A 15,998-nucleotide genomic window follows, 5' to 3' on the forward strand; every position below is an offset into this window, starting at 1 on the left:
GACATGCGGTTGCCATGTGTTCATGTGCTGCGATAACTAAGTTTGGAATAACAAGTCTAAGTTTGTGATAAGAATGCTTAATCTAATGTTTATATATAGAAATGATGTCCTGGTACGGCTTGCATCCGGTATTTGTTTATTTGACATGCGGTTGCCATGTGTTCATGTGCTGCGATAACTCGCGCGTGGTACACAACAGCGACATTTTTCAGAGAACGTTAACAGAAATATGCTCAACTGCAGAAATTTAACAGCCTTTGAGAATTAAGAGCTTTTTTTTTGGAAACTTTCCGTTTTGTGCCAAAGTTAGGTTACAGGTGCTTTTTGTCTCTTTATTTGCATGAAAATTCATTTTTGAATTTGAATTGATTTTGCGTAATTTGCGCCAAAATTTCCATGTCAAACCAAAAGAGTCTAATGAACTTTAGTTTGAGAAAAACTTTTGATTGACGTCGCGCAATTTTCAAACGCTGTCGATTTTCCGAATTTTTTTAAACTTTTTCGATTTAAAAATGAGCAGAACGTGTCGTGTGCGCGGGTGTTATTTAAAAAACAGTGAAGTGAAATTATTTTCTTTCCCACAGGACCCCATAATAGCAGACAAATGGAGGCAGAATTTGCATATTGCCAGGACGGAACATCTTCCACCCCACAACTCATTTGTGTGTGTAAAACACTTTGAGGCATGTGTTGTGGGGGGACAATGTTTGAAAAAGGGTGCCATCCCCACCCTTCGTTTAGGTAAGTTTTTGCGCAATACATAAGTAGGTATGTGTGTTTTTATATTTCGCTAAAGCGAACCTACAAGAATATCAAACACACATACCTACATATGTATTGCATGCATTTGATATAATATTAGGGTGGATAGGTTTTATTGTATACATTTGATATAATATTAGGGTGGTTAGGTTTTATTGAGGGTGAGGTTTGCTATCTGGTAGCATTAGAGTTTTGAGGCAGGAAAGTGGAGGAAGTTAAGAAATTTAAATTATTTTTGAATGTGTATGTGCATATATTTCATAGAAAATAATTTTTTATTAATAACCATAATATTACAATACCCGGCATCCGTTACTATGCCTTGTTGAATAAAATCAAAACAACCAATCAGAAAAATATCAAGCAAAATTATTTTTATTAATTTTCTATCTCAAACCGTTTTTGAACTTTGCATTTGAACAGCTTATGCGGATTATGAAGTCTAGAGTGTGCTATAAATAGTGGGAAATAGGGAAAACTAAGAGTTTTTAGATTAAATTTAAGCAAATATTATTTATTTATTATTATTTATTATTACTAAGTCAAAACATACAACCATAGGTTATTTTTACAATGATTGACCTTAAGAATAGTTTACATAAAAAGATTAACAGTAAAATCAAAATTAAAATTGAAATTACAGATAGTAGTAAAGATAAAGTATTAAAAGGAAAGTAAGGTAAAAATAGTAGTAGTAGGAGTAGGGACTAATAGGAAGAGATTTAAAGTACATTCAGCAATATTCGATTATTAGTGATGAATGAGAGTGGTGGCGCGGCCTGGGGGCTGTGGGAAGGGAGTTCCATCATAAAAACATGCCTATAACCTTCTTTGAATTATTATACGTTTATATTATATTATAAAATAAATTTTCTTAATAGGGCACGACGATGACCCTACATACAGCTGTACAATTCCAAAGAAGCAACGGAGCTGTTGCGTGGTAGGATGCGTGGTGGAAAAGGGTCATACGTTGTACGAATTTCCTCGACGCGGAGAGGCTCGAAATAGTTGGGCCCTGGCTTGCAACGTGCAACCAGCAGATTCTGACAGGCTATATGTTTGTAAGCGCCACTTTAGTCCAGAGCAAGTAACTCGTTATAAAGTTTTAGACGGGGCTGTTCCATCTTTAAGATTAGAGCCAGTTACTAGAAGTCGCTCACCTAGTACTGGCTCTGATTGGGTTTGCCCGCCCGTTACTAAAGTGTACGTAAATCGTACAGTAGGTGTAGGTGTAGCAAATGATCTCACGTTAGAAGAATTCGCAAAATATTCTATGCTAGAGGAAACAAGGCAGGTACCCAAAAACAAAAACATCTGTGAGGACTTAGAAATCACAAGCAGTAGCGAACGATTTGCTCAGGCTGCTCGTTATTATCGGAGCAATGAAATAAAATTAAAAAAAAGAATTCAAGAGTTAGAAGCAGAAAATGAGAAGCTACTGCAAAAATATAAATATTTGTGTACTCGTGCAGTTCTTGCGGAAGAAACTTCAAGCAATGATGCTGTAACTTTCGCAAGAATGATCGTCAGTGGCCAAAAAAATCGTTATAGCGAGGAGGAAAAGACATTGGCCCAAAACATCAATTATATGTCCTACAAAACATATACGTTTATGCGTGACGATCTAGGTTTTGCTTTGCCCCATAAATCATACCTTTCGCGTTGGCGCCCCATCAAATATGTTGTTCCGGGGTTCGATGCCAATGTCTGTGATAATTTAGAAAAAATTGTTTCAACTATGTCCGACACCGAACGCATACGCGTTCTATTATTCGATGAAATCATCATCAAATCGGACTTAAGCTATAATAAAGCTAGAGATGTTATCGATGGGTTTGTAGACCATGGGGAAGGTCAACGCGAAAACAAAATTGGGAATAAATGTTTATTTTTTATGGTTAAGGGATTGTGCTCCAAATGGAAATACGTGTTTTCGTATTATATCTCCAGTGGTGGTATACGTACCGAGAAATTGATGTCCATTTTGGACAAAAATGTCGCACAACTAAAAAAAATGGGGTTAAATTTGAAAGGTATAGTTTGCGATCAAGGGCCCTCCAAGAGTAGTATCTTTAAATCTTTAGGGAATTATGAGGATAGCCCCTTTTTCGTGCACGAAGGCACAAAAATTTGTTGCATGTTCGATTACTGTCACTTGATAAAGTCCGTCCGAAATACCTTGATGAAATATGACATCTTAACATCAGATGGAGTGACAAGCTTCAAGGTGATCAAAAAATTGTTTGATATAGATCAAATGAATCCCCATTTTAAAATTTGTCCGAAACTAACGGAGGCCCATATATATCCCAATTTTATGGATAAAATGAACGTTTCACGTGCGACTCAGGTCCTGAGCAATTCGGTAGCCTCTGGTATCGACATGGCCTTGTCCCAAAATTTATTAGGCAGTGACGAGTACGTGACAAAATGCGCTAAGCCCACACAGATGTTCGTTAAAAAAATGAATGATCTGTTCGATGAATTGGATGCAAAAAGATTCCAGTCGAAAAATCCTTCAAAATGTCCGATTAGGCGGGGTGACAGCAAAAAAATTGATAGATTGAATGAACATCTAGATTTTTTGCGGTCATTCAAGTTGCCGGAAAACGCACGCGTGCAGTGCATCGAAGGTTTCCGCATAACGATTTCAGCGATGCAAAAGTTATGCGAGGAACTTTTCATTGAGCACAGCTCCCTCAAATTTATTTTCACCGGGAAAATAAATCAAGATGCGTTAGAAAACTTTTTCTATCGCATACGAGCTAGTCAGGGTATGAATACCCATCCAACAGCTCACGAAATTCAATACATAGTTGCGCGACTGATCTCAATGAAAATTTTACGCCAGAGATTTGAGAAGAAAGGTTCTAATTGTACAGATGATGACGATATAAATTTAGATTGGTATATAGGCCCCGAGGATCGTCATCTTGAGACAGAGGTAGGAGACCAGCGAAATGAGGATCTCGTTTTAGAAGAGATTGATGTGGAAGACATACATTTTGCTGAAGAAAGTAATGAAGCTGAGGAACAAGTGCAGCGTTACTTCACAGGCTATGGTATTTACCAGAAAATCCTGTGCAAGTTAAAATGTGAAAAGTGCACCCACGCCATGACGAAAACAAAAGGGGAGCTGAAGTTGCATTCAGAAGCCCTGATAAGATAAAAAAACTTCACGGATGACAGCGATTTAAGGCTTGTCAATCCTGAAGACAGGGTTTTCGAAGTGTGTCGACTCCAAATGGTGTGGTACCGTCAGCTCTTCGCAAAATATGCCCACATTGCAGGTCTTAGGTGTTTAATGTTGTCCGCTCTAAAAGAAAAAACACAAAAAGTGTTTCCCGACTGGTTTGTAGGATCTGGCGAGTGTAGAGATCATCGCGAGAAGCTATTAGATTTTCTCTTAACTGTCCTTTTATTCAAGAATGCAAAGTGGCTCTTGCGAAATGAGGTCAATAAAGTCAAAGAAAGAAAACTACAAAATAAATTAAAAAAGCTGTAGGTTGTAAGTAGGTTGTAAGCCAGGGCCCCACGAAAAGAGACTCGCCGTTCACACAGGTAATTAATAATCTATTAGCTATCTTTTGCATATGATGATACCTATTCTTTTATTTCAGGGTTTTCCACTTTTCTATATTTCAGGTTTTTTTTATTTATATATTTTACAGGTATTTTCCCGTTTCAGGTTTTTTCTATTTTTTAGTCTATTTTACAGGTTTCTTTTTTATTTTTTCTTCTCTTTCAGCTAGCACCCGAGCCTAGATTTTTAAAGCACTACAATTGTTTCTTAATCATGATGGATTGAGAGTAGTGTTTTAAAAATCAGGTAAATCGCAATGACTTAATCGATGTCAATATCGAAGTCGTGTGAGAAATTGTTATAGTATGAGAACAATTTCGTAATTCGTGCTTTCACAATTTTATATTTTTTTTTTCATTTCAGGAAATGTAATTACCTATTATTTAGACCATTGTAATATACACATAGTAGAAAAAGTCTGCGTTCACCTATGCAAATATTCTTTGCATTAGAAAAAGTTCAAAACAATTAATATTTCAGAAATTTTTTTTAATGAGTTTTATTTAGTTCACTTAAACGTAACTATCACACATATTTCGCTACCAATAACAAAATCAAATTTAAAATGAGATCACATAGAATTAAAAAGGCCATTCAAACTAAACGGAAAAAGTTTGCGTTCACTTCAATAATAATAACATAAAAGGCTTAAGATCATAGAAATGTTTTAAAATTAATAGCTAGTTGGATATCCACGCCTTTTTATGGCTTCTAGAAGGCGTCTTTTCATCGATCCAACTAGTTTGGCTGTTATTTCTGGACTTATGGCTTCCCATTCCTCTTTAAGCGCGTTCTTAAGCATTTCCTTGCGAGTTATTGTACGCTTTCGTATTTTTTTTTCTAGAACGTCCCATAAGTGCTCAATGGGGTTAAGATCAGGTGATTGTGGTGGTGTGCGAAGTTGTTTTGGAACATTATACAACAACCACAACCTAACAATCTCTGCTGTGTGTTTCGGGTCGTTGTGCTGTTGGAAAACAAATCTTTCACCGAGTCCCAGTTTGATTGCACTTTCTCTCAAATTCGTTTTTAAAATATCGAGATAATCATGTCTTTTCATTATCGACTCAATAAACTGCATATTTCCAACGCCCGAACTAGCCATACACCCCCATATCATGGCACCTCTCCCCTCATGCTTTACCGTAGGTACCAGATTTTGCTTTCCAAGTGCCGTTCCGTTTTTCCTCCAAATAATTTTACGACCTTTTATCCCGAAAATGCAAAACTTGCTCTCATCTGAAAAAATCACACTATTCCAAAACTCAGGTGGCTTGTTTACGTATTCCTTGACGAAACCATCCGCTTAAGTCGATTTACTCGCGAAATGAAGGGTTTTTTTCGGGCCACTCTGCCGTGAAATCCGATTCTTTTTAGAGTTTTTCTTACTGTATCTGGATGTACTTTCTTTTGGTATTTTACCTCTATGTATTTTGAAATTTGGCTTGCTTTTAGTCGTGGATTAGACTTCACAAGAATAGTTATGTTGCGTTCTTCTCTTTCAGTCAGTTTTTTTGGACGCCCAGAACGAGGCTTAGACTCCAAACAATTCGTTTGCTTGAAGTTGTTTATCACTCTTTGGACCGAGGAGTATTACCTCCCAACAATTTTCGCGATTTCTCGATAGCTCTTACTATTTTGCCACAAACTTACAATGATTTTCCTTTCACCAATATCTTTTTTTTTCGCCTTTGGTCCATAGTAACAAAAAATGTATTTCTAATATCAATTTTTCCCTCTTTAGATTTGTTCTTAACCGCGTCAACTACATTAATGATTTAAAATTAAATTTAACGTAATTGCCATGCAAATAATCGTCACTATTCGAAATGAACGCACACTTTTTCTGCTCAGCCTATTTAAGTAACTGTACTACAATCCCGTTATCTGAACACGACGCAGTTCAAACTCCAAAAAATTTTGTTCATACCCTCTACGAATAGTTTTCTTTGAAATAAGTGAAAAGAAATAACTGAGAGTTTTAAGATAAACACGTTAAATTATTTTAATACTTTATAACAGTGGGTGAACGCAGACGTTTTCTTCCATGTGTATATACATATACATAAATTGCTGTGAATAAAAATAAAAAATTAAAATTAAAAAAACTAGTATTTCATTTTCTTAAGGATAATAATATTTATTTGGTAAGAGGATCTTAAAGAAACATATACCAATAATACAATTCGACAGGATTTCATTAGAATATCAATACACATATTCGTTCAGCTCAATAAAATAAATATCTGCATATGAAAAATTGTTCCTATGGACGTGCAAAAGCAAAACACGCATATATAGTACACTAGCAAACCCGGCCCCCTTCTCTGGGCACACTAAAATATAATAGATATGGTTTAGAACAGAAAATATATGGTTTTCATATTATTTATTTCTTTATTCTTTATTCAAGCGCTTTGGCATAAACAATATTTTTTGTTTTTCTATTTGTTTTTGAGTAAATATTGTATAAAATATAAATTGAAAATCAGGAAAAAAGAAGATTGTTTTTAAATTTCAAATCAACGCATATGAATAAACAATCGTCTTTTTTCCTGATCATCCATGAATTTTTCGTTTCAATTTATATGTTTTATTAAGCATTGGAGCTTTTTTAACTATTATTCATTTATATTTTTCAAAAAAAAAAAAACGAAAAAAATTGTTTTTTCCACGAACACATAATTTCATTCGGATTTCACATTTTTACATGTTGCACTTACGTTTTTTCCTTATGGCATCCAAATCAGAAAGAAATATTGACACATTGTAACTCACACTGTCAATTTGACAGTTCAGCTCCGCCCCAAGCGTTAAAAAAGTAAGCGACATTATGGCTGGCTCAAAAGAACGCTGTACCCGTTGCCACTGCTCCGAATTACAACCAAACTTTACGAAACCCATTTTCAATACTTACTTAACAATGTGCATAAGTTTGGTTTAATTCGGTGCAAAGACACGGCGGGTCCACGTTTTGGCATATATTTCGAGACCCTAGTCATCAATAGGTATGAAAATTACCCCGTATTAAAGCACTTATCAACAGCTTTCATTTGATACCCATATTGTACATACACAACCAAAGGTTTACCGGGTCCACGTTTTGACCTATATCTCGAGACCCCAGTCACGGAGCGGCATGAAAAATACTCTGTACTAAAGCATTCACCAACAGCTTCAATTTGATATTCATATTGTACAAACACATTCTAGGGTCCACGTTTTGGTCTCTATCTCGAGACCCTAGTCACGGAGCGGCATGAAAAATACTCTGAACTAAAGCATTCACCAACAGCTTCCATTTGATACCCATATTGTACATACACATCCGAAGGTTACCCGGATCCACGTTTTGACCTATATCTCGAGACCCCAGTCACGGAGCGGCATGAAAAATACTCTGAACTAAAGCATTCACCAACAGCTTCCATTTGATACCCATATTGTACATACACATCCGAAGGTTACCCGGGTCCACGTTTTGACCTATATCTCGAGCCCTATCCACCAGTAGGTATCCAAACTATACGGAAACTATCTTCAATACCTTCTTAACATTGTGTGTAAGTTTGGTTTAATTCGGTGCAGACACGGCCGGTTAGCGAACACACACAAAAAGTTGACTTTATTTTATATATAAGATTTTTTTCAGTTTGTGTCCGAAAAATCCAAATATCTTACGGAACCCCATTTTTTTCCAAAATAAAATGTAATCCATGTTACTCTTGGATAATGTAGTTTTCGAATGGTGAAAGAATTTTTAAAATCGGTCCAGTAGTTTTTGAGCCTATTCGTTACAAACAAACAAACAAACAAACAAACAAAGTTTTCCTCTTTATAATATTAGTATAGATAAATACATGCATACAAACTGCCATAGCCATACATACATATGAGGCTGCGAGCACTTGCGACAGAAAAAATATTTCGATTTGCTATTGTTGTCGAGAATTTAGAACACATATTTACATACATATATTGATGCATACACATGTACGGAGCCGCGGCCACTCGACTTGACAAAAATTGAAGATTTACCAAATATTGGCAAATAATTCAACGCGAAATATTACAATATTGACTATTTTCGAATTGGCGAGAAAATTGGCATATGGGCATATGGGCATATGAGCTCGAACTTAGTGTTATAGAATATTTTGGATTTTTCAGCGTCGTTGCGACTAAAAAAATCTGCCCGCTGCGACTGCGCCTATGAATGTATTTTGTTCTTGCAGTCGCTAGGCTTATAATTTTAGCTTTGGAAACATACGCGTGCAGAGGCATAAAGCCAGTGCTTTGTGTGTGCTGTTGTATGTACATACATATGTATGTATATACTAATAAGCATAGTTTTGCTGGGAGTCGAGAATGTATGTATATGTATGTACGGACATACATACAATAGGGCATCAATATGCCAATACGTGAGGTAGGTCATGGTTGCTTCAGTACATTGAACTTTTGCTTAATTGTTTCTTACATGTGTATGCATACATGTACATACATATGTTTGTAGTAAGAAACAGTTTAAACAGATTTTGTTACTAATCCAAATATACATACTTACGGTAACATACGAATATGCTTTTTTATCCTATAAAATATGTAAATATGGAGGATATCTTGGGTTTGTTAAAATTATTCTTTTATTTATTTTGAATATCAAAACTTGTATACAAACCATGCTTGTATACCTCCTGCAATAGGATGTGGATGAAAAATTACAGAACAGAAATAAAAACGTAATGCCTCAAATGCCTTGCAAAATGCTGTCGGTCAATTTTATTTCAAACAAATGTATGTATAACAATGCCCAATTTCTTTTTGTCCAAAAATAACAAATATATATGTATATGCAAATACATACGTTTCTTTGAAGTTTTCTTTTATTTATTTTAAATTTCAAAGTTTTATACTATCTATAAAATGCATACATATGTATATTATTCCATGTAATAAATCTAAATTGAAAAAAATTTCGTTTGCAAAGGAACAAATGAATGCATATTCAAATGTAAATATGATATATACATACATATGTAACACTATAAGAATTGAAGATCCAGTTGAACTTTTGCACAAACATAGCTAACATAATACATATGTATGTATATATTGATATACATATATTTACATACATATGTCAAAATACCCAAGCACTTGTATGTAAAAATTTTCATCAAATTTGTATAGTTTTCAATTTACTAAAATGCACAAACCAAGATGAGAGGTCGTTTTATAGTGCATTTTTTTAAATTAAATCAAAATATTAAAGTTACTTTGATTTGAAATGTTGGCGCATATAATAAATATTCAAATTATTCATCAATAATCATTTAGTTGAATAAATTTTCATTCATCAAGGGAACATTTGTAGAAATGAACAAGCAAATTCTTTGCAAAATGCCGTCGGCTAATCGTCAATTTGATTTTCTACAGAAGCAAAAGCAGAGAACGTTATGATATACAGAGAACGTTCTCTGTGTGCAGAGCCAATATAGGAAGAGAGAATTCACTGCAATCAGCTCTGTTAAACCCCGACCGCGGTTAGACTTCATTTTTGACAATTCACACTATTCGTAGCTCGTGAGAATTCTCTATATTTAACGTTCTCTGCAGGCACCTTCAAATGCTCTGATTTCAGAATTGATTTCACTTTTTATCAATTCAAGAACTACATACGTAAAGTTATCTACTAATTAACTATTTGCCTACTATCAGTTAACATAAAATAATTGTTTCCTAATTTTCTCTTGGTATTAAAATGTTCGAATCAGACCTTTTTTTAAGCTACTTGTTTTCTTCTGCAACTTACTGTATGCTCATGCGCGCACTTGACGCACAGCAGCTGCGGCTGTCGAGCATTTAGAAAGACATATTTACATACATATATTGATGCATACATATGTACGATGCCGCGGGCACTCGACTTGACAAAAATTCAAGATTTATCAAATATTGGCAAATAATTCTACGCGAAATATTCCAATATTGACTATTTTCGAATTGTCGAGAAAATTGACATATGGGCGGCTCGTTTTATAAATGAAAGTACTTGCTCTTAGAAGTATGAGCTCGAATTTATCAATGAATTTTTTGATGATGAGTTTTTGTTGTACAGTACAATAGTTGAAACTGTTCGGCGCCGACGCGACTATTCAGCGCTATGGCAACTAGAATGATGGCCGCTACGCCTGCGTCTATGACTGCATTTTGTTCTTGTAGTCGCTAGGCATAGAATTTTAGCTTTGAACGACATACGCATTTTGAGGAATAAAGTGAGTGCCTTGTGTGTGCGATTGTATGCACATGCATATGTGTATATTAATAAGCATTGTTTTGCTTGAATTCAATTCACATATTTATATTTGCATATGCCATCTTCCTGTGTGCCTAGAAATGAAGCGTTTTGTATACAGAATTTTTTGGTTTGTTTGAAGGGATATGGGCACCAAGTGTACATACGCACATACAAATATGTACATGAATATTCAAAAGAAATTTGTTTTAGCATTTGTGAGGCAGGATCATTGATCATTAGGTTATTTATATTAAATATAAGGCGATGCTCGTGAGGTAGGTCATGTTGCTTCAGTGCACACATATGCGTTTACATATATTTATTTAATAAAGATGCAATTGAACTTAGTAGTCCCATATATGCAAATACGTTTCTTTGAAGTTTTCCTTTATTTATTTTAAAGTTTTATACTATCTAGAAAATGCATACATACAAATGTATGTATATTATTATTCCCTGTAATAAAATGTAAATTGAAAAAGATTTGGTTTGCAAAAGGAACAAATAAATGCATATTCAAATGTAAATACATATGTCGATATACCAAAACACTTGTATGCTATGAATTAATTTCGACTCAAAAAATTAGTAAAAATATTCATCAAATTTGTTTAGTTTTAAATTTACTAAAACGCACATACCGAAATGTGAGAGGTCGTTTTATAATGTTTTTTTTTTTAAATTAAATCAAAATATTAAAGTTACTTTGATTTGAAATGTTGGCGCATATAATAAATATTCAATCATTTTTTCTTCATCACCTTTGTTTGAAAATACAAAGTGAATAAATTTTCGTTTATCAAGGGAACATAAAAATGCACAAGCAAATACTTTGCAAAATGCCGTCGGCTAGTCGTCAATTTGATTTCCTACAGAAGTCAAAAACTGTGCAGGGCCAATATGCTAAAGGAGAAATCGCTGTAAACATCTCTGTTAAAAGTTTCACCACACCCCGGCGGCTGTTAGACTTCATTTTTGACAATTCACACTATTCGTAGCTCGTGAGAATTCTCTATATTTAACGTTCGCTGTATAAACTGCCAATGTGTAATGAAATAGCAAAACAAGTAAACAAAGAACATGCAAGAGGAATGCTGAAACCATTTCTAATCGCTACAATGGGTTTAATGTATGTCAGTTGAATGCGCGAAGTTTGAATGCTGAAAAAATTGACTATTTAAATTTTGTTTTTGATAATTTGAACATTGACTAAATATGTATTACAGAGACATGGTTTAAAGAGTATATTGATAATACAATAATATATATTCTCTGTGGTGGCTCGAGGAGGTGGCATTGGTTTATATTTTAAAAATAATTTTAAATGGAAAGAGTTCTGTAGATCAAATCATTTTCAAGAAGTCGAATACATTTTTGTTGAATTTTATGATAATAATACCAAATGTCTTGTTGCATGCATTTACAACCCTATCAATAGAAATGACCTCTCAATGATATTTGATAAATTAGCGGAATTCCACATCTCCTATGAACATATTATTGTGTGTGTGGTGATTTAAATGTAGATCTTCTTTGTGATAATTTTTCTTCCAGGAGCTTGGTAGATAGTTTCCAATCATTTGTAATTTCCTTAATCAGTGAATATGCTACTCGCTTTGCACCCCACTGCAAACCAAGTCTTTTGGATGTATTTTGCGTCAGTGACAGAGATTACCTCACTCATATTGATCAGCTTCCTATGGTTGGATTTTCTGACCACGAGTTGATATTCTTATCCTACAACATCCAGTTCAGCAGACACAATCAAGTAAAGGATATATTTTTTAGTAACTTTAAGCTTATTCAACATGATCCCTTAAGGAGGCTGCCGAGCTTAATTGGAATATGTGTCGGTTATTCACAATAGTGAATAAAGTCCATGGAAACAGGAAACCATGGTTTACACGTGAGATATTGTTTTTAATTAGAGAGCGCAGTAAAGCATATAACAAGAATTATAGAAACATTCACTCGTGGCAAAAATATCGTGTAGCAAGAAATAAAGTAACTGGAATTACTAGAGATGCCAAAAGGGCATATCTACAATGGAAGCTCAATGATAGTTTACCTTCGAAAGTCCTATGGAAAAACCTTAAATCCTTAGGTGTGTCAGGAGAGGATAAGCCCGTGTGCAGTTTGAACCCAGAAATCTTAAATACTCACTTTCTAGCATCTAACAGGGTTCCACTCGACATACCCGTAAAAGTTCCTCTATGAGAGCGTACTGAAGATGGTGAGTTTGAATTTGTGTCTGCAACAGAGATGGACTTGATACAGTGTGTATATACTGTCAAAACTAATGCTACAGGGACCGACGGCATTTGTCTTAAATTTCTCAAAATTATTCTACCATTTGTAATACCAACACTAACGCACATAATTAGCTTTTCAATCTCCTCATCTACATTTCCAAATCTCTGGAAGATAGCAAATACAATACCTGTGCCAAAAATAAAATTCTCTGCCGCTCCTCAGCACTTCCGACCAATAAGCATTTTACTTGCCTTATAGAAAGAATAATCTGCTGAGTAATTTCCAGTCGGGTTTCAGAAGTTTGCATAGTCGCTCCACAGCTATGCTCAAAATTTTTGAAGATGTTCGCTCTGCTTATGATAAAAACTACCTAACAGTGCTAGTACTACTCGATTTTTCAAAAGCATTTGATACTATTGATCACAACCTTTTACTGCAAAAATTGTGCTATCACTATAAGTTTGGAGCATTTTCTCTGCAACTAATAAAAAGTTTCGGCTAGAAAAAGTTTAGTGTAGTCAAGCCCAAAACCAATTACGTCAGGTGTGCGACAGGGCTCTATTTTAGGTCCAATTTTTTTTGCATTTTTATTAATGATATTGTTGCCCGTTGCCAAAATTCGTCGATACATCTCTATGCTGATGACACCCAGATCTACCTGTCAAGGCCAATAAGTCTTATTGAGGATTTGATAGCAAGGCTTAAAGAAGACCTCACTCGTATTTCTAACTGGTCCAAATCTAACAACTTGAAATTAAATGAGTCAAAGACGAAGGCGATTGCTATTTCTCATTCAAAGTATGACCTTAGCTCTTTGCCGCCAATATTACTTAATGAAGTAAATATTAACTTTGATGACATAGTAACTAACCTGGGTTTCAGAATAAATTCATGCGTTAACCATGTAAACTTTGTTGTAAACAGGGTTTAAAATATTCTTAGAAAGCTATATTGTACTGCCTACTTACTGCCAGGGCAAACTAAATTAAAACTTGTTAGATCACTCATTGTTCCTCATGTATCATACGCTGAATTAGTATATTGCAGGCTTAATAATAATTCGAAACGTAAATTGCAAATCGCTTTAAACAATGCAGCGCGTTTCGTGTTTGGAAAAAGGAAATATGACCATACTATATATCTATCTACTCAAAACAGATTCTCGATTATAACCTCGACTCGTATCTCAAAATACGCTCTCTTTTGTTCCTGCATAAATTATTATACACTCAAAAACCATTGCACCTGTATAAAAACATTAAACAATGCCAGTGCACCCGAACATTGAATCTGATTGTTCCGACCTACACTTACTTGGAATCAGAACGCATGTTCTTTGTTAGTGCCATAAAACTATGGAATTCTATACCAACTACAATAAAGCTTATAAAACAAGCAAGGTGTTTTAAAACTGCAGTTTCTAACTACTTCTAACCTTTAATTCCCCTTCCCTTCTCCCCTTCCCACAATCTTCTCTTTTTCTCTCTAAGTATTCTAAGTTTTAGTCTATAAGTTAATTAGTTAAAATAGTTTTAAAATTTAAGTAGCTTTTTATGTATACTATCCTCGTATTCTAGAATTATAAGAAGTTGTACTACCACAAGACTTTGTCTTACTATGTACAAACAAACAAATCAAATAAATTGAATTGAATTGAATTGAAAATACGAATACACATATTCCGAACTTAAGGAAATTAAAGCTGGCGTCCCACAGGGCAGCGGGCTGGGGTCCATTCTTTATATTCTTTTTACATATGATTTACCTAATGACATGAATTGCTCCACAGCAACTTTTGGTGACGACAGAGCCATTTTATCGGTAGGAGAAACTCAGACGGACTCAATCAAAAACCTTCAAATTTATTTAAATAAAATCTCCAAGTGGACCATTAAATGGCGCATAAAACTAAACGAAACAAAATCGGTTCATTTAGACTTCAAACAGAAGAAAATCAAATATCTGCCACTACATATAATATAAACGAGGTGCAACACCGTATCACAACACCGCCAAATACTTAGGTGAGACACTAGATACCAAGCTTAGATGGAATGCTCACGTTAAAAAGAAAAAAGAAGAGTTAGATATCAGATTTAAAAATATGTATTGGCGTATGGGCAACCAATCAGCCTTATCCCTATACAATAAAATTCTTTTATATAAGCAGGTGGTTAAACCAATTTGGACCTATGGGATCCATAGCTGGCTGTTCAAGCTCAACCAACATAAAATCCATACAAAGATTCCAAAATAAGGTACTGCGATGCACCTTGGTACGTCCGCAACACCGATATCGAACGCGACCTTGGCATCGAACCAATTGCCACTTCCAGCAATATCAACGCTAAGTCTCATATGGAAAGACTACGCCACCATGAAAATAGCGAAGCCTCAGCCCTAATTGACCCCGGTAAATGCAAATAAAAGCTGAAACGGAAAAACCGCACCAACTCACGCAGTAGCCCATTTCCTTGCAAGTCTAGTGCAGAGTATTTTTAAATTTAGTTGTATTGTACAAAATTAAATACAAATTGTTCGTTAGTTTATAATTTATAAACTAGTTACAATTTAAATAATAATAATAAAAACAAAATAAAAAAAATATCAAAGCTTGTTGCTCTACGATTTTCTACCTCGACTTGAGACCTTAACCTGTCTATTTTCTGCCTAAGGCCTATATTAGCGTTAGCGATTAATAGTGTTATTAAGTCAACTGTAAGGTCACTGTTAGCCTTTTGACTTTTATTTTTTACACCTTTTGTTTTCTAAAAATTTTATATACTTTTCACACAAAAAAAATTATTATTTGTTTGTTTGTGATCGCTTCTAGGAAAAGAAACTCTTCTATTCTAGAGGGTCTGGAGTTTAGAATCGTTATTGGCTGTAAAAGCCTTTAAAATAAAGAAAAGGAAAAAGCATTTTTTTATATTGTGGTCGCTACCACAGTAATCAAAATAAGATAATTTATTATATTTTGGTAAAGATGTAGTATTAACCATATACTTAACCATGTGCAGGTGGTTGATTATAGATAGCTGCTGGCTGGTGGTGCGTACTTCGGCACTCGAAGTGTAACCAACTTCAGACCGCTCG

The 15,998-nt window shown here is 34.7% G+C and overlaps 1 protein-coding gene across 1 annotated transcript; it reads left to right on the forward strand.

The window, feature by feature from the left end:
• Positions 1-296: 296 nt before the first annotated feature.
• On the forward strand, positions 297-3,934 carry LOC128870193 (uncharacterized). Its single transcript, XM_054112786.1, has 3 exons — positions 297-741; positions 1,644-2,426; positions 3,582-3,934. The coding sequence occupies exons 1-3, from the start codon at positions 513-515 to the stop codon at positions 3,932-3,934; spliced, it is 1,365 nt and encodes a 454-aa protein (XP_053968761.1). The 5' UTR covers positions 297-512.
• Positions 3,935-15,998: the final 12,064 nt, after the last annotated feature.

The sequence above is a fragment of the Anastrepha ludens genome, chromosome X (assembly GCF_028408465.1).
Source record: "Anastrepha ludens isolate Willacy chromosome X, idAnaLude1.1, whole genome shotgun sequence".
Classification (NCBI taxonomy): Eukaryota; Metazoa; Arthropoda; class Insecta; order Diptera; family Tephritidae; genus Anastrepha; species Anastrepha ludens.

Bases quoted from the DNA above. Each gene is read 5' to 3' on its own strand.
- LOC128870193 (XM_054112786.1), top strand. From the start codon at position 513: ATGAGCAGAACGTGTCGTGTGCGCGGGTGTTATTTAAAAAACAGTGAA. The intron at 742-1,643 runs GTAAGTTTTTGC...TTTTCTTAATAG, and splicing joins CATCCCCACCCTTCGTTTAG to GGCACGACGATGACCCTACA. The intron at 2,427-3,581 runs GTTGGCGCCCCA...TTCAATACATAG, and splicing joins CCATAAATCATACCTTTCGC to TTGCGCGACTGATCTCAATG.